This window comes from Oryctolagus cuniculus, chromosome 1, assembly GCF_051225735.1.
Source record: "Oryctolagus cuniculus isolate XC-2025 breed Fujian yellow rabbit chromosome 1, ASM5122573v1, whole genome shotgun sequence".
In the NCBI taxonomy this organism is placed as follows: Eukaryota; Metazoa; Chordata; class Mammalia; order Lagomorpha; family Leporidae; genus Oryctolagus; species Oryctolagus cuniculus.
Window position 1 is genome coordinate 114,186,123 of NC_142867.1, and position 21,992 is coordinate 114,208,114.

Sequence of the window (21,992 nt, forward strand, 5' to 3'; positions counted from 1 at the left end):
TTTTCCATCCCACCTCTTGTGTTTGGTGTGCCTAGGGTGGACCGCTCTTCATGTGACACGTTGCTTGGTTCTTGGCAGGTGAATGGCTATGTGGTGAACCTTTTCTGGGCATTTGACACCCACAAACAAGAGAAGAAAACCATGAACTTCCAAGGGAGCTCAGTGTCCCACAAAGGTAACACCTTGGCACTAGCTCATGTGGGAGGGGGAAGAGTAAGGCCACGGTGACGCTTATCTGGCCGTGGAGGTGATGTGTGCGGTTCCTGGGAGGCCATTCTGCACAGGCAGGTTGCTGTCCACTGACTTGGGGTAGAGGGGCTCCCTGGGGGCCTCCCCAAGCCCCCCTCCCATGTGATGCCCCTTAAAGGGAATGACTGCCTGGCCGAAGCCTGGTCAGCGCTGTGCAGATGATTTTTGGGACTCGTGCAGAGTTCCTAGGGTTAGTTTCCCGTCTCTCCCCTGGTTTACTCGTCTGCTCATAAGAGGTAGCACAAGGCCAGTCGCATAGTTGGCACTCGGTAAGTGTTGACTGAATAAACAAACGAAGGAAGGAAGGGTCCAGTCCCTTCCACCGCCTGGCAGAGAGCGAGCCTCAGTTACAGTTCTTAGCTCTGAAAATGGCTTTGAGGATAGACTTTATTTCTGCAACAAAACTTCCATGGCAGTAGGTGCTGTATGCTGAGAATGACATGGGAGCTGCTTCTGTCCGCTTTCCGGCCTGGTGGCCAAGGGCTGTCAGTCCCCTTTTATTGCATCCTGTGCAGCTTTGTGAGATAGAAACTACAGGTGTCCTTGTATGATCTTTTTTGTTTTCTGAAACTGAAGGTCTGGTAGGCTAAGAGATTCACCCAGGGAGGATGAGATAGAAACAGCCCTGAGCACCAGGCGTTCTGCATGGATTGTTTTACATCAGCCCTATCAGGATTCTGGAGGTGTGCTCAGTTCACAGAGGCCGCGTGGAAGTTCCGAGAGTAAATAATTCCCTCCGAGTGGCAGAGCCCAGATTGGAATGCACATCTTTCTGATTCCAAAGCCTATGATGTCACTGCCTCAATGTCAGACCCATGCAATTGGCAATCAGGAACAGAAGTGTTATTAGCTGTTGCCTGCAATCTATTAAGGGCTGGCTGGATGCGAGGCGGCGCTCCAAGCCCTTGACAAGCAATTTCTTTTTTAATCCCTACAACAGCCAGCTGCTCTAAGTGCTGTTACATTTCTCCATCTTGCAAGCAAGGAAATAGACTAGCTGCTTTACTCAAGGCTATGCAGCCACAAAGCAGAGTCAGGCCTTGAACTCCTGTCCTTCTCACTCCAAAGGTTAGCCGCTTAGCATACCTCCTCCCTGCTCCTCTCTCCGTTTTAGTACTATTTCCGCCAATTAGGAAACGTGTACCTGTTTATTTCAGAAAGTTTAGGAAACAGAAACGTATAATGAAAATTAAAATTCCCTACCACTTCACTGCTGTATTTTAGATATCTCCAAGTTTATTTTGTTGTGCATTGATCCCTTTGTATCTATTTTTTAACAAAATCAGAATATAAAACCATGTGTAGTTGTATCTCTTGCCCCCGTCTAGTTGACATATAATCATGAGAATTTTACAGAATCATTAAATATTGGGAACAGCTTTAGTGGTTGTGTAGCCATTCATGGGACACACGTTAATTATTGCCCTGTTACTGGACACTTAGATTATGTCCACTGTACCGCACATGGTGATGCGTGTCCTTGGAACTACATTTTTTAGTCCCTCTCTCATTTCATGGTGTAACCAAATAGGAAAGCGTGATTCTCAAGGCTCTTGTTAATGCCAGTGGCTATCAGGGAGTGTTGCACCCTTCTTGGTCAACTTTAAGAGAAATTACCTGATGCTCATGAGTACGGTACACATAGTAGTCATGGCAAAGAAACGGCAAGCCATAAACCAATCAAAGTTCTACAGCATGTGGGACTCCACTTAAATGGGGAGATTACACTTAAAAAAAAATCAGAGTGAGCATACTGAGACACACACGTTCCCAGCTGACACCCTGCTTTCCCCGACCTCTCCTTGTCCTTGTTTTCACAGTTGGCAATCTGACAGCACAGACGGCCTATGAGATTTCCGCCTGGGCCAAGACTGACTTGGGCGATAGTCCTCTGTCATTTGAGCATGTCACGACCAGAGGGGTTCGCCCACCTGCTCCTAGCCTCAAGGCCAGGGCTATCAATCAGACTGCAGTGGAATGCACCTGGACAGGCCCCAGGAATGTGGTGAGTCAGCCAGAAAGACAGCAGCAGTGTGGTCTCTCCCCTGGTGCCGGGCCTCCGGACCCTGTCGGGGCTCTCTTCTTTATTGCTGCTGCTTCCCTTCTCACCCCACGCATAAGCCCCCGTCCTGCTCTGTTCTTGGTTACCTTCCGGCCGCACCTGACTTCCCAGCCCCAGCATCCCTTTGTCCACACCTGGCCTGGCAACTGAGTGATAGATGGTACCCTTTGCTGTTTGCTATTGGTTGGACCTCATGCATTAGATGGTGGCGTATTCCTGTGTGCAGTGACCCACCGCGGGTGTGGACTTGGTGGGAGGGCAGCAGCGTTAACAGTGAGTTCTTATCTGAGTATCTTGGCCCCAGCAACTCCAGTCCCTTCCTGATGGACGTGATCCCCCCAACCTCAGGTTACCCTCTTGGGTCATTCCTCCCAAATGTGCCCCTTGATTCGTCCCAGTGTCTCTGCTGCACTTGGCTGGAAGACTTTTTCTCTGATGCTCGTGTGTGCGTTTGTGACGCATTTGGAGTCTGGGTTTTGATTTTCTGCTCCTCCCCAGCGTGAGCCTTCCTTTGCTTTTAGATCAGCCTTGCCGAGGATGCGGCTCGTCCACCGCTCTCTGCCTCTGCTCCTCGGCATGTGCGCTCCCTTCCCTGGAGTCCCCCCTCTGTCTGCTACGCAGGCAAGTCCTAGTCCCTTCGTCCTGATCGCTTTCCCTTGTGAACTCCCCGAATATTTATAGGGGGTGACATGCAGCCCGATGTTCCCTTGTATACTGCTTTATCCTATTGAGGTTTTCTGTTGTTACCCTACCCCTGTAGCTGGTTTATTTGAAGGGAGGGATTGCTTTCTGGCTTTTCCAAATGGAAAAGCATCTAGAACTAACTCTGATCGGGACTTAACAAACCTTGGTGATTCTTATTAGAGGAAGTAGCCTGTGTCTTGTCTTCTGTCTGTATCTCCAGCGTGCATTTGGTACAGGCTGATTCATTGGGTAATAACCAAAGTTTTCAAGCGGTGGTTTGCAAGATCAGCAGTGAAGAAGGAAGATTTACTGAGCACCCTCTGTATGCCAGGAACAATGCAAAACTCTTGAAACACATTCTTCCATGGAATCCTTTAACCGGTTCTGTGGGGTAAATATTCCCGTTTTACCAATGAGAAAACCAAGGCATAACAAGCATAAGTAATTTGCCAGAGTGTGAACTCAAGTAAGCTGTGGGCTGTGTTTGGTGCTCAGATCTGGCTAATGTAATGGCCTCAGCTCTGTTGTATGCCTGGGACCCAGGAGCCTGAGGCAGGGTCAGTGGGAGAAGCCCTGAGCCATCCCCAGAGCACCCTGTGACTCCGAAGTAGTCTCTGCTCTCAAAGAGAACTTTCTCTCTGTTAATGAGAGGGTGCTTCAAAATAGTCATGGAAAATTGAATTAAAGCATAAGTTTATTTTTTTAAATTTATTTGACAGACAGTGAGAGAGAGACAGAGAGAAAGGTCTTCCTTCCATTGGTTCACCCTCCAAATGGCTGCTATGCCCAGAGCTATGCCGATCCAAAGCCAGGAACCAGGTGCTTTCTCCTGGTCTCCCATGCAGGTGCAGGGCCCAAACACCTGGGCCATCCTGCACTGCCTTCCTGGGCCACAGCAAAGAGCTGGACTGGAAGAGGAGTAACCAGGACTAGAATCGGTGCCCATATGAGATGCTGGCGCTGCAGGTGGATGATTAGCCTAGTGAGCCATGGCGCCGGCCCCCATAAGTTTACTTCGATGCAAAAGTATTTCAGAACCCATATATAATTTTCTTCATAACTTTTTTTAGGAAAAGTATTCATTTTAATGGCAGACAGGTAGACCAAGAAGTAGGAGGCGGGGAGAGAGAGCGAGCGAGAGAGAGAGAGAGACAGAGACAAAGAAATATCTTCCAGGTCCTAGCTGATTCTCCCGATGTCCAGAGCAGCTGGGGCTGGGCCAGGCTGAAGCCTGAAGCTGAGAACTCGGTCCAGGTCTGTGATACAGCTTGTGGGCACTCAAGCACTTGAATCAGTCACCTGCTGCCTCCCAGGGTGTGCATCAGCAGGAAACCAGAGTGGAGATCAGAGCCAGAACTTGAACCCAGGGACTCTAACGTGGCTTGCAGGTATCTCAAGTGGTATGTTAACCACTGTGCCAAACACACACCCTCATAAGCTTTGTGAAGATTCCTCGTATGCATGGATTTCAAACCTTTTTCACCAACATAGACTTTTGTTGAAATTCCATTTTCCATGAACTTTTTTTAAAAAAATACATTATTTATTTGAAAGGCAGAGTTACAGAGAGGCAGAGGCAGAGAGAGAAAGAGAGAGATCTTCCATCCACTGGTTCACTCCCCAGATGGTCACAACAGGGTTTGGACCAGGCCAGAGCCAGGAGCCAGGAGCTTCTTCCAGTCTCCCACGTGGATGGCATGGACCCAAGTTCTTGGGCCATCTCACGCTGCTTTCTCAGCCTATTAAGCAGGGAGCTGGACTGGAAGTGACACAGCCAGGACAACAACCAGTACCCATGTGGGATGCTAGCATCTTAGGCAATGGCTTAACCTGCTATGCCACAGTGCTGGCCCCATGAACTTTTAAAATTATCCTCATGTAGTCAACTCAGGATGTGACCACCTTGTCACAGCCAGCTGTCTTCCCAGAGTAGGACACAGTGCACAGAGCTCTGGAATGTCCCTCGATGTTAGTACCATAGGAACTTAGGTGGCATTGCTGTCGCTTCTCTGGGCCGGTGCTCGGCCACACTCATCACAGCTCGTAGGGGTGAGATCACACCTGCTGCTGCTCTTTGGTGCACCAAGGACGTGAGTAGAGTGACGTCACCCCAGTGCTGACCTTCCTCACACCTTGGCTCTGTGGACTCTTCCGTGCCCAGAGCCCCCCCAGCAGTGGATAGCCGCCGGCCTTACCCACTGGGAGAGAGACCATCGCTGCTTCTGAGCCCTGAGCCCCTGCTCTGGTCACATCCTGGTGTCCTGCTTTGTACCTCCCCTGTTCCCCTAGCCCTGTTGTTCCCTGTGCAATTGCTTTCTGATCCCTGTGAGTCCCGTAACTACTGTCGCCCCACTTCCTCCCAGGTTATCGGTCCCCCACAGGGCCCGCTTTCTCTTTCTCTGTCAGTGTTCTCGTCCCGGCACCCCTGCTGGCGGCTGGACCAGGAAGAGATCATACTGGTGTCGGACACCCCTTTATGTACCGCTGATGAGCCTGCTCTCCACGCCCGGGGTACCTGCTGACGCACACAGTTCTCCCCAACCCCATGGTGCCCGCTCAGCTGTTCTCTGAGGAAACACTGTGGTCCTCCCTTACACGGAGAGCCACCCCCGCTCCTACCCTCCCATCATCATTTACTGTTCATCCCTGCTCCCTCGCTTCCCCATGTGTGCCCCCAGTTAGGATGAAGACTGGCTCCCAGCCCTGCGGTCCCCAACCTGTGGCGTCCATCTTCCAAGGTCACCTTGTGGTCCAGGAGTCCTCCTGGAGCCACAGCCACTGCCACGACTGCAGCCAGTAGGAGGGGAGCAGGAAGGACTTGTCCTGTCGCTCCGCTGCAGTGGACCTCCCCAGGCCGTGCTACACGTCACTTCTGCTCGCCTGTCCTTGGCTGGAACCTTGTCACGTGGCCTCTCCCAGCCTGCTGGGGGTGAGAAGTGTGGCCTCTCTTGCAGGGAGCAGTCCCCACTGAGAGCCAGTGTTCCAGTAAGGAAGACAGAATGGGCATCCGCTGGTCAGCTTTCAGTGGTGTCTCCCCTACGATTCCATCTTCCCACCCCCTCCCCCCAGCCTGCTCGGCGCATCCGCCCAGCTCCCTGTCTGTGCTCCACGGATGAAGGAAGATGTGGAGTTCCTGAGAAGTGAGCGCGTGCAGGGTCTTCAGTTAGGGATGTCGAGACAGTGGGGTGGTGGTCAGGAGCTGACGGCATCTCCCATCTGCCTTCACCAGGTGTATGGCATTTTCTATGCCACATCCTTCCTGGACCTCTACCGCAACCCAAGCAGCCTGACCACGCCGCTGCACAACGCAACCGTGCTCGTCGGTAAGGATGAGCAGTATCTGTTTCTGGTAAGTCTCTCACCCCAGAGAGTCCAGGAGAGGTTCTCTGTGCAAAGAGCCCTCCCAGTTCCTGGACCCAGCCTGGCACCTGGGGAGCGTGGGCGTGCGACGGGATGAAAGTTCCTCTCTGTTGGCCTCAGGGTCTTGTGTGAAACAGCCCGGGCACAGCCAGCCACCCTCTGTACCCTGTTAGTGGGGGCCAGGGACTTGTCAGGTGGTCACAGGTGCAGAGAGGTCTGAAGCTTTTGTCTGACTCCACCTCTGGGAAGTTAGGCCTCATAGTTCTACCTGTGCACTAACACATGTAGAACTGGGGAATTTCTGGGGAAATCAGCGTGGTGTTGTAACACACAGGTTTGAAACACCTTTAGTGTCTATCGAGAGAGGCCTGCTTCAGTGGACTCTGGCTCATGCATGCAATGGAACACGTGGCAGCTGTCCAAAGGAAAACACCTCTAAATGTACTGGTGTGGAACACTCTCTACGTTGACTTAATGAGTGAAAGAAACCAAGAGTGTTGTACTGGTTTTCAGATGTGTAAAAATGCTTGAGAAAAATAGGCCACATACTCACGCATAAGCACAGTTGTGTAGATGTGTGTGTTTACACACTCATACACATCTGTGCTTGTATAGGCATAGCATGTTTCTGGAAGGACACACTCAAAACTGTCACACCAGTGGCTTCTATTGGAAGACAACCTGGGGACGGGTCAGGAATTATTTTGTTTCGTATCTTTTGTACGAATTGGATTTTGATTGTGTGCGCGTGTCGCTGTTTTGTCAACAACGTAGTTTGGCAAAGGTCGCCTGAGCCGTGTGGCAGTTCTCTCCCATGTGTGGGTCCTAGGTCCGGGTGGTGATGCCCTACCAAGGGCCGTCCTCGGACTACGTGGTCGTGAAGATGATCCCGGACAGCAGGCTTCCTCCCCGGCACCTGCATGCCGTTCACACCGGCAAGACCTCGGCCGTCATCAAGTGGGAGTCGCCCTACGACTCTCCTGACCAGGACCTGGTGAGCAGCCAGCAGACTGGCAGCCCTGCTTGTTCTTGGTGTGGTTTGCGGATTTCATCACACACACTGGAAAGCGATTTGGGTAGGGTGGGGTGGGAGGGGAGAGGTCTTACCATGGAGCAAGAACAGAGGCCTAGTGGCTGGCACTCAGCAGGAGGTCTCCCCTTCTCTTGTTGGTTGCCACTGCTCAGTTGCCCCCCATGTTCCAGGGGGGTGCATGGGAGAGGGGGTATCCCCTTTCCTGCTGCTCACAATCCCTGACCCTCTACACTGAGGTCAGCAGACAAAAGACCTGTACACCAAATCCCAACCATTGCCTGTTTAAAAAAATTATTCATATCTTTATTTGGGAGACAGAGACACAGACAGAGAACTCCCATTCACTGGTTCACTCCCCAAAAGCCTACAGTGGCTGGGACTGGGCCAGGCCGAAGCCAGGGGCTAGGGACCCAACCCACATAGGTGGCAGGAGCCCAGTCACTGGAGCCATCCCTGCTGCCTCCCAGGGTCTGCATTAGCGGTAAGCTGGAGGCAGGAATTGAACCCAGGGACTTTGACGTACAAGGCAGGCAACTTAACATCTAGACCAAACACCTGTCCTTATTTTTTAAAATAAGGCTTTATGAGAGCTGTGGCATACTTGCTAGTTTGCGTGTAATCTCGGGCTGCCATCATGCTGTGAGCAGCAGAGCTGAGTCATGGTGGGGGAAGCTCTCTGCCCTCGGAGCCTCAAAGAGTTGCCACCTGGACCCTTTCCAAAAGGTTGCTGAGCCCTGCCCTAAGCAAAGGAGCATCCATGTGAGAAACAGCGTTTCCTCCTGCGCTCCCTCTCTGCGCCCCTCCATCACAGGGTGGCTGGCTTGCTGGGATCCCGCCTGCTACGTCACCCTCTCTTGATGTTTCCCTGCGGTCCCATGAGGAGCAGCCTAAGGGAGAGCAAGTAGAGCTTTTTACCCTTGGGGGCTAGGATTGGCCACTTCTGTTCATTGCCTCCCCACTGACCACGCCCACAGATGGTGGCAGGTGAACACGGAGGAGGTGAATTCTGAGTTTGGCTCTTCATGCTCGTCCCACCTACCTTCCCATGCTGTGATGAATGTGGCTTTCCCTAGAGGTTTTTTTTTTTTTTTTAATTTACTCTAGTTGATAATTCTGTGTGCAGTCCTGGGAGGGCAGACCTGTTGCAAGGCTGGCCCCAGCCACCCAGAGGTTTTCCTAAGTGAGGGCTCAGAGTTTTGCCACCGTGGTCACAGCCACTGATATGCAGTTGGCTGCCCCGTATTCACAGACTCTGCACCTGCAGAGCCAACTAACCCCAGAGAGAAAATAATCGAAACAAAATCATAGCCGTGGTGAACATACATAGGGTTTTTTGGTCACTGTTGCCCAAACAATGCAGACAAACTCTTCTGTACATAGGATTTGCATGGCGTTGGGAACTGTAAGTGATCTAGGGGTGATTCAGGTTGTGCAGGAGGATATACGAGGTTATACGGAACCTCTTGTCATTTTATGTGTGACCTGAGCTCCATGGCTTGTGGGGTCCTATGGGGTCCTGGAGCCCGTTGCCCTGGCACCCAGGGGACAGTTATATTTACATTGTCCCCCACTGAACTTCAGAGTTAGAAAACGCCAAGCTTGTGGTAACCACAGCGGTGTGTTTTTCCTTGTCCTAGTTCTATGCGATCGCAGTTAAAGATCTGATACGAAAGACGGACCGGAGCTACAAAGTCAAGTCCCGCAACAGCACCGTGGAGTACACCCTGAGCAAGCTGGAGCCCGGAGGGAAATACCACGTCATTGTGCAGCTGGGGAACATGAGCAAAGATGCCAGTGTGAAGATCACCACCGGTGAGCGGGAGACACAAGGCGCTGCTTGCACGGCCAGACGCCTGCAGGGCTGCTAGACCTCGCACTGAGGGCTGTGCGGGGCCTGCGGGCACTGGCCAGGCTGGGACAGAGCAGTGCAGGGCTTCCTGTATGGGCTCTGCAGGGTGGTGGCCAGGGGACACTGGGCTGGTGAGTGGCTGTTCTCCGTATTCTCTGTCTTCTTTACTCTGCTGTCCCCTAACAGGCGACTTCTTTCTCTTCTCCCTGACTTGCCCTTCCCTTCCCTACTATGGGAGAGGCAGAGAGAACTCCTTTCTACTGGTTCACTTCCCAATTGCCCACAGCAGGCAGACCTGGGCTAGGGCTGAAGCTGGGAGCCAGGAACACAATGCAGATCTCCCGTGTGGGTGGCCAGGACCCAATTACTTGAGCCATTGCCTCTCTTCAGGGTATATATGACAGGAAGCTGGAGACAGAAGCCAGGTATCCAATCCAGTTACTCCATAGGTGTCTTAACTTGTATCTTAACCACTAGACCAAATGCTGTCTCCCCAAAGCTGGCTTTAACATTACTAGGGAAGAAGAGCAGGAATACTCAAGAGAGTTAGGAAATTAACAGTATTTAAGGCCAAGCACTGCGTGGACCTGGATTGAAGTCACAGAGGTGCGTTGTGGCCATTTGATCTGACTTGTACAGATGGCAGGAGACCAATAGCTGTGCAGTATAACACAGGGCAGTCAGTTTACGTGCAGAAAGCAAGCAGTAAGCTGAGCTACTCGGACAGCAGCAGAGTGCATTGGGAGTTTCAGTAGAGGGGGCTCAGCCTCATGCAAGCTGGCAGCGTGGGCAGTGGGCGTGGACCATCCTCTGCTGTCACTCCAGTGCCTGATCCCATCCCGGCCCTTCCTCGCCACCTTGCCCCCACACCCCGTTTGTTTCTGTCCATCCTTGGGGTGAAGGGCTCTTAACTTAGATACTCTCCAGATTCCTTGGCTGAAGGTGTTAGAATAACAACAAGAGAGGCAGCACTTAGAGAGTCCCTGTATGTGCTACACACCAGACCGAGCAGGGTTTCATCCTCTCCTTCAAGGCGAGCATCGTTTTCACTTCTCGAGAGACAGGAACACTGACGTTCAGCTGTGCATCCACTAACTGCCTCCTGTCTCCTTAATTTTCAGTTTCGTTATCGGCACCCGATGCCTTAAAAATCATAACAGAAAATGACCACGTCCTTCTCTTCTGGAAAAGTCTAGCTCTAAAGGAAAAGTATTTTAACGAAAGCAGGGTAAGTGCCCCCTCACTCTCAGTGACTTTGGAAATCTAATTGAGATGCTGTTTTAGAGATGAGCTTGTTAATAGCATGCTGGCATAGATAGTGTAAAAAAAGGAAGGAAAGACTGGGGCATAGAAGTGAACTTGAGAATTAAAGGACCATTTTCTGTGGGATCGCTGATGAGTGAAATGTTTATACTGCCCATTAAAAAGCGAATCTCTGCACCAAGCGCTTTTCAGTCCTGAACTTGTCTTCTGCTGCAGAGAGGGAGAGGGGCTGCAGCTCTCGCTGTGTGTCCTGAAGCTAAGTGGGGGCTCAGCACAGAACCTGAGAGCCACACCTCTCCCAAGCCCTCCGAGGGCCTGGCTGGCGCTTCTGTGCTGGGGCACTAGGCTACAGCCTGACCCCGGCACCAATCTCGCCGTTCTCGTTCCAGGACGCTGGAAGGGGGCGGGGGAGCACATGGAGATACTCCATGGAGATGGGCTGATGAAGATCACCTTTGCTTTGTTGGGATTCGCTCTCCGCAGCCCAGTGTGGTGTCACAGCAGGAGATGGGGAAGGAGAACGAGACTAGGGATGAGATTGGCACTCAGGGGTGGACAGAATCCCGAGTGGAAGTGGCTTCATTGAGCAAGCATTCGCTCAGCAGGAATGCCGTGCACCACCCGTGGCCACCTGGAGGAGCAGAGGCCTGTGGGCACAGGACCGAGGGTTCCAGACAGACATGGTGTGACGGGAGGAGCCACGCTCAATGAGAATCAGAAAACTCTCACTCCCTGTGAGAATTCTCATAACTCTCATGACTATGACATGCAAATGGTTAAGATCCTTAAGTATTTTTTAAAAAAAGCATACAAATTAATCCAAAATAGAAATACTCTGATTTTGGGAAAGGGGTGGATAACATAATAACAAATTCCAGAAGTAGTAAGAAAAAGGAAAAAGCTTCAACCTCAAGTAGTCTGAACAACAAAGACAGGGATCTCACGCTGCACCTGCCAAGACCTGGGAAGAGTCGCAGTAGCGTGCACAAGGGTTGGGGCAGTGGGCATGCCCAGAACAGAAATTGGCTCAGCCTCCTGTCAGGCTTTGTGGTGCTATGTGCAAAAACATTGAGCATGCTTCCACCCTTTGACCCAGCGGTTCTAGGATTTTACCCTCAGGAAAACACATGCCAAAGAATGTGTGTGGGTTGTTTATGAGAGCAAGGGAGAGGGATAACCCAAGTGCCTAGTAAAAGAGCACTGGTTAAATAAGTTATGGACAGCTGTTGCTGGTATAATTTAAATTATTTTCTTTCTTTATTATTTTTCTATTTTATTTGAGAGGTAGAGTTACAGAGAGAGGGAGAGACAGAGAGAAAGGTCTTCCATCCACAGGTTCGCTCCCCAAGTGGCTGCATTGGCCAGAGCTGAGCCCACCTGAAGCCAGGGGCAGGAGCTTCTTCGGAAATCTCCCACTTAGGTACAAGGGCCCAAGGACCTGGGCCATCTTACACTGCTTTCCCAGGCCATCAGCAGAGAGCTGGATCAGAAGAGGAACAGCCTGGACACGAATCAGTGCCCATACGGGATGCCGACACCACTAGCAGTTGCCTAGCCTACTGAACCTGAGTGCTGGCCCCTAAATCATTTTCTTTATAGCTTGGTGTATTTTATAAATATTCTACACTGAATATATACTAGGTATAAAATAACCATTCCTAGGTAGTAAAAAGAACACCAGGCTGGGATTCCAGGCAAGTGTTGGGAAGCCCAGTTTGGTCACTGGTTACCATTAGGGTATGCTTCCTGGGTGGCCAAAGTCCAGCTTTCAGACTGGGATTGCTGGCCAACATTCCAGTCATGGTGGAAGGCTCTGGAATGTGCATCGTGCGTCATTCTTCCCTCCTCCAGGCTCGGTGCTCAGATTCAGAGTGCTGGCAGGTCAGTGGAGTGGGAATCGAGAAACCGTGATTGTGCAGTGGAGCCCAATATGAAGGGAGAGAGAAGGATGGAGTCTTCTGGAGGTGGGAGGAACAGCAGTGGCTGTTGGTAGCTTTGACACTGGACAACCTGGAGATGTGCGGAAAGTCCTAATCCGGGCCAGCACCCTGGGTGAGGTCGACTTTCCCCAGGGTGACCCCCAGCACAGGCGTCCAGGACTGTGTCTGCGACAGTTGAGGAAGATGATGTCTTCCAGTGCCAAGGAGCCTCAGCCTGCTGACTTGCTTTTTGTGTCAAGGCCAGGTTGGCTGGGGGCTAAGGTCAGCTTAGGAAGAGCTGGAGCAAGGAGACCGGAAGTGAGTGTGCTGATAGCGGTGCCCCTGCACACTGTTCCTAGGAGAAATGTCCCCTCTTGTCCAATCACGAGTTCCGTTTTCTTAGCCATTGCTGGAGTGCCCTGCAGCCAGGGCTTGGGGTTTGTCCAGCCATCACTGAGTGGTGCAAATCCTTGGTGGCATTCGTACTGTCTGAGGTAAGTGGACACAGAGCAGGCCTTCCCCATGCGTTTGTTAAGGTGGCTCCCCTTTGGGCCGTATTCCATACTGCCACTTGGCAGCTGGTGGTGAGCATGGCAGTTTTTGAAGCATCGAGATGGGAAAATTTCTATTCCCTGAGTCCAGCATCTCAATGGTAATGTTAAAAGAAGTCGTGAGAGGGCCACAGTGCTTTAGTGTCTATAAAAACCTGCAGTAAGGAGTGCACGTAAGTTAGAACCAGGAAGAGAAGCTGTCAGGTTCCTCATTCAACTTTCGGAGCAATCTCCTGTGTGTGTGTCTTTTCAGGGCTACGAGATACACATGTTTGATAGCGCCATGAATATCACCGCATACCTTGGGAATACTACTGACAATTTCTTTAAAATTTCCAACCTGAAGATGGGTCACAATTACACATTCACGGTCCAGGCACGATGCCTTTTGGGCAGCCAGATCTGCGGGGAGCCTGCCGTGCTACTGTATGATGAGCTGGGGTCTGGTACGTCGCCGCTGCTGCGGTCTCTGTCTTCAGGTCTGGGGAAGGGGGCAGCAGGGCAGTATGGTTTGACGAACGTGGGTCTTTCCAGAGCGCTTCTAGAATATTCCTTCAGCTCAATAGATAATCATGTATGGTTCAATGCACTCATGCACTGCATGAACATTCCCTGAGCCGGGCACAGTGCAAGGAGCTGGGATTATGAGGTGAGTGCATTCCGAATGTAAGGTGCAAGCAAGGCTGTGGTTAGAAAGAGGGTTCTATCCTTGGGAAGCAGGAGGCTGACGGGGGCTTGCTGTTCACATGATAGGACTTCTCAGAGCCTCCCCCACCCTCTGCACCCCACGATTCACCACGTGGCAGATCATCGCCCCATTATGGGGTGAGCACCTCTACGGCCCTCCCCTTCCTCTTAGCTGTCAGCCTTAGCTGAACCTGAGATCTGTGTCTCGTGGGACTCGTGGATGTCCACGTGGACACACCAGAGGTGGGGAAGCGGCCGCTTCCATTCACACAGAAAGTCTGCTTTTGCAGGATTTCAACAGACTTTTCACTCCCACTTCCTCCCAGCCAAAAACTAACCAGTGCTCCTGCCAGAATCTTGTTCCATCACATACTGCTCCCCAGGGTGTGATCTTGTGGAATACTTAGGCTTGGCGTCCCTGTAGAAGAGGGAGACACTACCTTCCAGCGCCCTTGGGGGTGATGTGGTGTGGTGGACGTCCTGAGAAGGTCCTAGAAAAAACAAACAGCACACCTGGCTAACGTCATGTTTCCTAAGTGGAGCACCATTTTTAAGCATACCCGGTTAACAGCCTCTGAGAAATGCCTTGAGAAGGAGCGTTGTGAGGACCCCTACCAGCTGCCTTTATGAAGCCCGTGCTGTTGGGAGCAGGCTCTTTCCTTCCTATCATCTCCTTTGAGTTCCAGCCGTGAGCATTCCGTTCATTTACCACTGCACAGCAGGGGTAGGCTGGGACGCATTAAATAAGGTCTTGCTGGAGTTTTGTGTTTGTTTTTTTTTTTTTTTCTGGCAAGAAAGTAATGGAAGAAATTTAAATACAGACATGAATATTGAACTGCTAGATTAGGCTTACAAAAAATGGCTGCTCTCCCGCCTGTCTTTATGAGGGCCCTGGCAGGGTGAATCCCCAAGTAGCCTGAGCCGTCTGCGTGAGGCCCAGACAGTGCCTGTACCATCTCCCCCACCCTGAGTGCTTCCTTTGCTGCAAAGTGATGCCCGAGTTCCATTTTTCTGCCTCAACTTCTATCTTTCCTTAGGATTTTTAACATAAAAACGTTCCCGGGGTCCCAACAGGGCAGGAAATGGGGCCGAGAGCCCCAGTGGTCCAGATCTGTCATCACAAAGCCAGCATCCATTTGTAACGATGGGCAGGGGGCATCGTTGTTAGGTTATAAACACCTAAATGGCTTTGCAAAAAGCTTTAAAAGATGCTAAATGTATATGGGATGGTTGTTTCTCTTTTTTTTTTTTTTTTTCACTAAGTGAAAAAACCTCATAAAACTTCATGAGCTGTTAAGTCGGTATTGTAAAGGAATCTCGTTTGTATCACTTAATGGAGCTTCAGGTGATTGCAGTTCAGAGTGACTTTGGTGCCAAGTAGGGGGAAATAATTGCGATCTCGTTAATTAGTGGTCTGATTTCACATCCTCTTATGTAAGGCAAGCAAGTGGTCTTAAGTAATAATGCTAATGAAATCAATGTTGACACCCCAGCAAAGGTCTGCCTTCCAAGAGATGATCTAAATAACCAACAAGGTGGCGATTAGGGCGCTAACGTAATTACTGTATTTGCATGCACGAGGCCCATGGTCTTTCAGCGCGTAGCAAGTAGTCGGGAAACATGCCGGCATCACACACGTGCAGAGAGGAGGTCGGGGTAGCTCCTGTGAAGTAGCTTCTGCGGTGAGAGGGTGGGGCCTTAAGGACTTGCCTGGTGCACTCTCCTGCCCTCGGGTAGGAGGCTCATTGATGGGAGTCTCGTGTCTGCAGGTGGCGATGCGTCGGCGATGCAGGCTGCCAGGTCTACTGATGTCGCCGCCGTGGTGGTGCCCATCCTGTTTCTGATACTGCTGAGCCTGGGGGTCGGGTTTGCCATCCTGTACACGAAGCATCGGAGGCTGCAGAGCAGCTTCACCGCCTTCGCCAACAGCCACTACAGCTCCAGACTCGGCTCCGCCATCTTCTCCTCTGGGGATGACTTGGGTGAGTCACCACTTCTTCGCAGGGCGGGTCTCCCAAAGCCAGTGACCTGATTCGGAACAGCAGCTCATCCTGGGCACCAGAGGAGTCATTCATTCAGTGTTAATTTCATGGCCTTGGGCTGAAGTGGTTGGAGCCCTTAGCTTTTTAAGGTGTTCCCAAGTTAAAATACCATCTTGGCTTCAGCTGTGCAGTACTGGGCTGAAACAGGGATAAGGAGCTTGCCTGGCATAGGAAAGATAGAAAGGCCTTGGGCTTGGGAGATGCCAGTGTCAAAGCTCCCCAGATTGTCAACCCCTGTCTCATCCTTTGCACTCCTGAACTCTGACCTCTCTGGAGAATGTAGTCAAGAGGAACCGCAGTGCCTTCCTGGGGCTAGTGTGGGGCGCAGCAGGTTAAGTCACTGCCTGCGACGCCAGCATCCCATAGGAGGGGAAGTTGGAGTCCTGGCTGCTCTGCTTCCAATCCAGCTCCCCTCTAATGAGCCTGAGACAGCAGCAGAGGTCCCAAGTGCTTGGGTCCCTGCCGCCCATGTGGGAGACCCAGATGGAGTTCCAGGCTCCTGGGTTTGGTCTGGCCCAGCTGTTGTGACCTTCTGGGGAGCCAACCAGCAGATGGAAGACCTCCTTACTTTTCCCTGTAACTTTGCCTTTCAAACAATAAATATTTAAAAAATAAATAAAATAAATGTAGTATTTTCCCATTGACTTCTAGCAAAAGATGCCCTTCTATCCTGCTTGTGTCTCTTTCCAGTTGCTATCACCACCTCACCAGCCATTCTTGACTTATGTCTCAGTAACACATAGCTTGGGGGAAAGGAAGGAGATCCTTTTATTTATTTATTTATTTGACGGGTAGAGTTATAGACAGTGAGAGAGACAGAGAGGTCTTCCTTCCGTTGGTTCACTCCCCAAATGGCTGCTCCAGCCGGTGCTACGCCGATCCAAAGCCAGGAGCCAGGTGCCTCTTCCTGGTCTCCCATGTGGGTACAGAGGCCCAAGCGCTTGGGCCATCCTTCACTGCACTCTCAGGCCACAGCAGAGAGAGAAGAGGAGCAACCGGGACTAGAACCCGGTGCTCATTTGGGATGCCAGCGCCACAAGGTGGAGGATTAACCCAGTGAGCCACAGCGCCGGTCCTGAAGGGGGATCCTTTTATCCCCCTTAGAAATCTTCACACACTCAAATTCCTTAACACCGACACAGCTAGTATTACTGCTAATACATAATGCTAACACTAACACAGCTAAATTAATTAACTTGATGCAGTGGGCATGTTAAATGACCTCCCCAAACTCAGGCTGCTAAATGGGAGTTTGCATATTTATGTTTTCTGTGGTCCTTGTTTTTCTGTTTCAAAACGCATGTATGTATTCCCGTTCACTGGTTGATATCTGCTAGTGCCGTTCCCTTTTCTTGCTTCATCAGCTAGCGCCTTGCAGGAATGGGATGGCTTCTTTGCTTCCGCCCCCAGGGACAAAAGGAGCGCACCCCTCCCAGTGCCACGCAGTGATCCCCGAGTGCGGATCAGCACTTGGTTGCACAGGGCTCTACCAGGAGGGACAGTCTGTAGTCTGGGGAGTTGTCCTTACACCACCTAATCCTCCAGAGCCTGTCCCTTCGAGCAGTTTGGGTTCAGATGAGAATACAAACTGTGCAGTTCACTGGGCCGAGGTGGGAGGTGGGGTGTGAGGGACTCCAGCTGGGGAACCCATTTAGCCTTTGGGTAGGCAGGCGAGGAGATTCTTCTTCCTGAAAGCTTTACTTTCTGTATTTGACTACATGCAAACCACCATTAAAATAAGCCTGATCGCCCATGTACGTACGGGGAGGTTGACCCTGGGGGCAGAGGGAGCCTGGGCTGCTTCCCTGCTCTGCCTGCCTGGCTGTGATGCTGATGTCCCTAGCCCGGGGGTTGTGAAGGACTGGGGCGTGGGCAGAGCGGCGGGATGTGGGCTCAGCAAAAGTGCACTGGAACTCACCAAGCCTGGCTGTTTTGTCTCTAGGGGAGGATGATGAAGATGCTCCTATGATCACTGGATTTTCGGACGACGTCCCCATGGTGATAGCCTGAAAGAGCTTTCCTCACTAGAAACCAAATGGTGTAAATATTTTATTTGATAAAGATAGTTGATGGTTTATTTTAAAAGATGCACTTTGAGTTGCAATATGTTATTTTTATATGGGCCAAAAACAAAAGCAAAAAAAAAAAAAACAACACACACACAGGAAAGAAAGGAATGAATAAAAGTCGTAGTAATCAACTGTGAACGTCAAGCCAGGCTGATTTTAGTCACCAGATTGGTTTGATTTGACATTAATGTAGTCTTACAGGGCTGTGCTTGCTGGGCATGCTTTTAAGTCTGTGAGATAGTTTTGATTCGATACATTGGCCGTCCTTTTTATTTTTCTAAGACACAGAAATGTATTTAATAAAAACTGCAAGAGAGAGGGAAGGGTGGGACCCCTTCTCCTTGGAAGTTGCTCAACATGGACATTTTGTTTGGGTTTAGTTTCTGTGAAGGTGATGGGCTACGAAGGGGGAAGGTCCGTTTATGTCATTCTGTTAATTTATTGGGACCCTGGACACGGCCAGGCTTCAGTGGTCATCTGGCGCTGGGTGTGGGAGCCCCTCACCCTGAAGCCGCAGCTGGGGAACAGAGTGGCGTTGCTGGCATTCCGGAAGTGGTCCGCCCTCATTCATCTGCTGTCACGTGACGGTTTGGGCAGGAGTGCGCCCTGGGCCACTGCTGGGTCTCAGACAGAGCTGCGGTGCGGGAAGCCCTGCGAGCCAACAGTCTTCTCTTACTCACTGATGGACATTCACTGCGTATGCCTCTGTACAAGATGTGGCTTTGAAAGCTGCAAAATGATGACACTGCTCTGTTGTGCGCTGGTGTCATTGGCATTGCCAAAACTTACTCTGGTTGTGAGAGAGAGCTCAAGATCTGTGCCATCATTTAGATACACTGGCAAATGTAGCACAAAGTTCTTCCATTTTCAACTTTTTTTTTTCTTTTACTTGCCAATGAAGAATCCCAAATACAAAATTTCATATTTGAGTTGAGGTGGCCACTTAATTGTCCTTAAAAATCCATACTAACATCCACAGTCATTTTGAATTGGGTCACTGCCTTCTCTCCTCTCTCTCTGTCTCTCCCCACTTCTACCCGCCTTGCCTGTGGCCCTCCCTATGTGAAGAGAAAGTGCTGTCTGACTCTCCCAGAGTCCTCGCCATCTGCCTGCCCAGGCCAGTGAACAATGGCAGCAACCCTGGATGTGTTCGGTTATTTCGCTCTGTAAAACAAGCTGTGTGTGTGTGTGGTTTTTTTTTTTTCCCCTTCTGCTATTAACATTGCCACCCCTGTATCAAATCATGGCCACTTGAAAGATTTGTAGAACCCACTGGACTGTGACGACCTGCAGGTTTGGTGTTGCAGGCACCAGTGTCTAGCATTGCTGTGACTTGTACTGTAGGAGCCTCACTGTGGAATTCCCCCCGCTGAGCAGCAGTGCGCCCAGGGCATCTTCCAGTCACTCCTGGGAGCATGTGCCCTTGGTATGCAAGCTCTGTAAGCCCCATCCCTGTTGAGATACAGCGCATCCCTTCTCACAAGCGTTGGGTCTCTCCTAACCAAAAGTATCATTCTTGGGTAATAATGGAGTTTCATTCTGCTTAGTGATTGTTTGGAAAACCAAGAAAGAGCCAATTAAATTTCTGTTTAGCTTTTGAAACTTTTATTTATGTATATGTATTAGATGAGGAGTATTTCCAACTGTAGATATTTAGTATGCTGTGTGGATAGGGCTCTAGTTCATTTTAACAAATGACGGTCATGATGAGCCTTCTTCCAGCATATTTTTCTCTTCTTCCCTAGCACGCTCTTCTTAATTTTCTTGAAGACTGGAATCTCTTTGGCTTTATCTTGTCTTGCCTTGGAGTTTTGTTCCAAACACCAAGCCCCACCACCTCCGCTTTAATAAGCTCTGAAGCAGCTGAAAGATTAGCAGTCTGGTGGGAGGCAAGTCAGTTAATCGAACCATGAAAAAAAAAAGTGTATTTTCTTCTTTTCTGTTTCTGCCAACTTTCGGGTGGCATTTGTGAACGCTGATATAAAAGGCACCGAGACATTATTTTCAATTGTTCCACAGGCAAGCCTTTTCCCGAGCATATGTCTCCAGTTGGCAACTGAAGATATTTGAGCCTCCTTCCTGGTTACCAGTGCCTCCCACTTACTGCACAGTACTGTACAGACCGGCCACCACCCCTCTCCCTGGGAAATGTCACTGTGCTGTTTGAAAACAAGCAGCCTTTTAGGGCTAGAGTATTTTATATAAACAGAAGAGCTAAGTTCCGAAGACTAAGCTAGATAGATGCAGCTATGTGTAAATTGTATATTTTTATGAACTCTTGAAGCACACACTTCTCCTTCCCTCTGCGTAGCGTTGTGGGGTTTTGATGTGTATTTGCCATCTGCCAGAGTCTAGAAGTTGCGGTGAGAGTCGAAAGTGAAAAGAAATTCTGCGTGCAGCCTCAGAAGGTGACCAGATGACTGTCTTCCCTGTGACCCTTTGGAGCCCCTGGTTGCTCGTGAACAAGCGGTTTTTGCACCGTGTTGACAGTGCCACCTCAGCAGTTCGCACAATACAGGGAGAAGTCTTCTCTGTCTCGCAGAGACCATCCTTCACGTGGCCAGCCTGGGGCCGGCTGTGAATTCTCTGTAGATAAAACTGCTAACTGCTGCTTTCCGTACTGAATGCCCCTTGGGCTTTCTGAGTGAGTCACAAGTGCAGGTGGATAGAATGACAGTTCTACAGAGAACCCCAGGGAGAGGCCGTGTCTGTGCAGACCTGGACAGAGGAGGGTCTGCACCATTTACTGGCTGCCCTGGCCAGCCGGGTGGATTCACTGTGCTGCTGGGTGACTGAAACGTCAGCCTTTTGAAAAGTCATCAGTGGGGTTCCATCGCTGCTCATGTCCCGGGGGTATTTGGGCAGGCTGAGTGGGGACACAGCTGCACGTTCTCTCCTGCTCATCCTAGGTGGTCCACAGGATGAACTCTGGGGACACAGTGCTGCTCAGAGCGGTGGCCACCGGGGGTGGTATGTTGAACCCGTTACGGGCGAGCATCCACTTCCCAATGCTCCCCCCGTGCTCACTCACTGAGCAAGATTCCGCTTCCATTAATTCCTTACGGCAGGTTTGCTTGAGCTCTTTCCCACCACGGGGCTCATGGTGAATGCCTGAGACCCCGCTTCCCTTAGAGAATTGGGGGGCAGGGAGGGGCTGTCCCTCAGCGGAGACCCCGAGATAGAGCCAGACTGAATAGGCAACCCCAGGCTGATCTTAGGAGTCGACTCTCAAACTCTGCAGAATTTCTCGTTGGGATTTGTGTTGGAGTTCTATCTTGACATTCCTGTTAATGTTAGGTTTCCTACTTGGAGTGTGTGCTGCTTTTCAGGTACAATTTTTTGTGTAATAAAAGCCAGTGCATTAAGTTTATATAGACTACTTTCTATGCAAGCCTGAGATATGGAATAGATAGCAAGAGGTATGTTATGTTGCGTGCACAGACGTTTGCAGAAAGAGTGCCGCTGCCGAACACGGGCCAAGGGAGGGTGGGTTGTAGGAAGGTTCTGCCCACGGATTCTGAGCAGCCATATTACGGAGTACATCAACAGAGCCAAGTAATAACCCAAGAATGCTGTTAGTTCCATGTGTAGTCGCGCAAATGAAATAAGCAGGAAAGCCGAAGTGGAACATCATCCTCACATCTTCCATGTCGCTTGTCATTTAAAGACTCTTGCTAGGAATTATTAGAAACTTCTAGGCAAATCTCAAAAGTATCTGCAGCAAAATAAAGGCCGAATCTGCTCTTCTTTAAAGTGAAACACTGAATACGCATATCTCTCCAAAGTGAAATTAGGTATTTATAATTTCAATTGCCTTGATAAGTTTCGGAGTCACTGATTTCTGCTGAAGATTTTACTACATTGTTGCACAATTTCAAGATAATTTTTGTCTCAATGTCAACTTTTTTCACTGAATAAAAATCTAACTGGGTCAGGAAAACACCTCTTCCAAAACCCACTCTCTGCGTGTCTCACGTTGTTCTTCTGAGTGCAATAAAGATGGCTGATGCAGTCTCCGAGTACATTCTCCGTGTCTGTTTTAGAGGGTTGTCTATCTCAGATGAGAGAACACCAAGACCTGGCCTGATGTTGAGACTCACAAACTTGTCTCCGATGGCGGGGCCTCGAGGAACGCGGCGGCATCTTTGGGTTGGCTGAGGAGTTGGGGGGATGTGATGGCGGATGTTTTGAAGTGAATAGAATTATCCCATAGGGTTGATGACG

The 21,992-nt window shown here is 50.4% G+C and overlaps 1 protein-coding gene across 4 annotated transcripts in view; it reads left to right on the forward strand.

Annotated features, from left to right (window-relative positions):
* Positions 1-21,787, forward strand: part of SORL1 (sortilin related receptor 1) — a 175,789-nt gene extending 154,002 nt beyond the window's left edge. For 3 of the 4 annotated variants that reach the window (XM_089328999.1, XM_089328989.1, XM_008258525.5), the window contains exons 40-48: positions 79-175; positions 2,070-2,254; positions 6,225-6,344; positions 7,185-7,349; positions 9,026-9,200; positions 10,359-10,465; positions 13,224-13,416; positions 15,427-15,639; positions 17,642-21,787. In XM_089328999.1, coding sequence (XP_089185125.1) covers positions 79-175; positions 2,070-2,254; positions 6,225-6,344; positions 7,185-7,349; positions 9,026-9,200; positions 10,359-10,465; positions 13,224-13,416; positions 15,427-15,639; positions 17,642-17,709 — 1,323 coding nt within the window. In that variant the 3' untranslated portion in view covers positions 17,710-21,787. 4 annotated transcript variants of the gene reach the window in all.
* Positions 21,788-21,992: the final 205 nt, after the last annotated feature.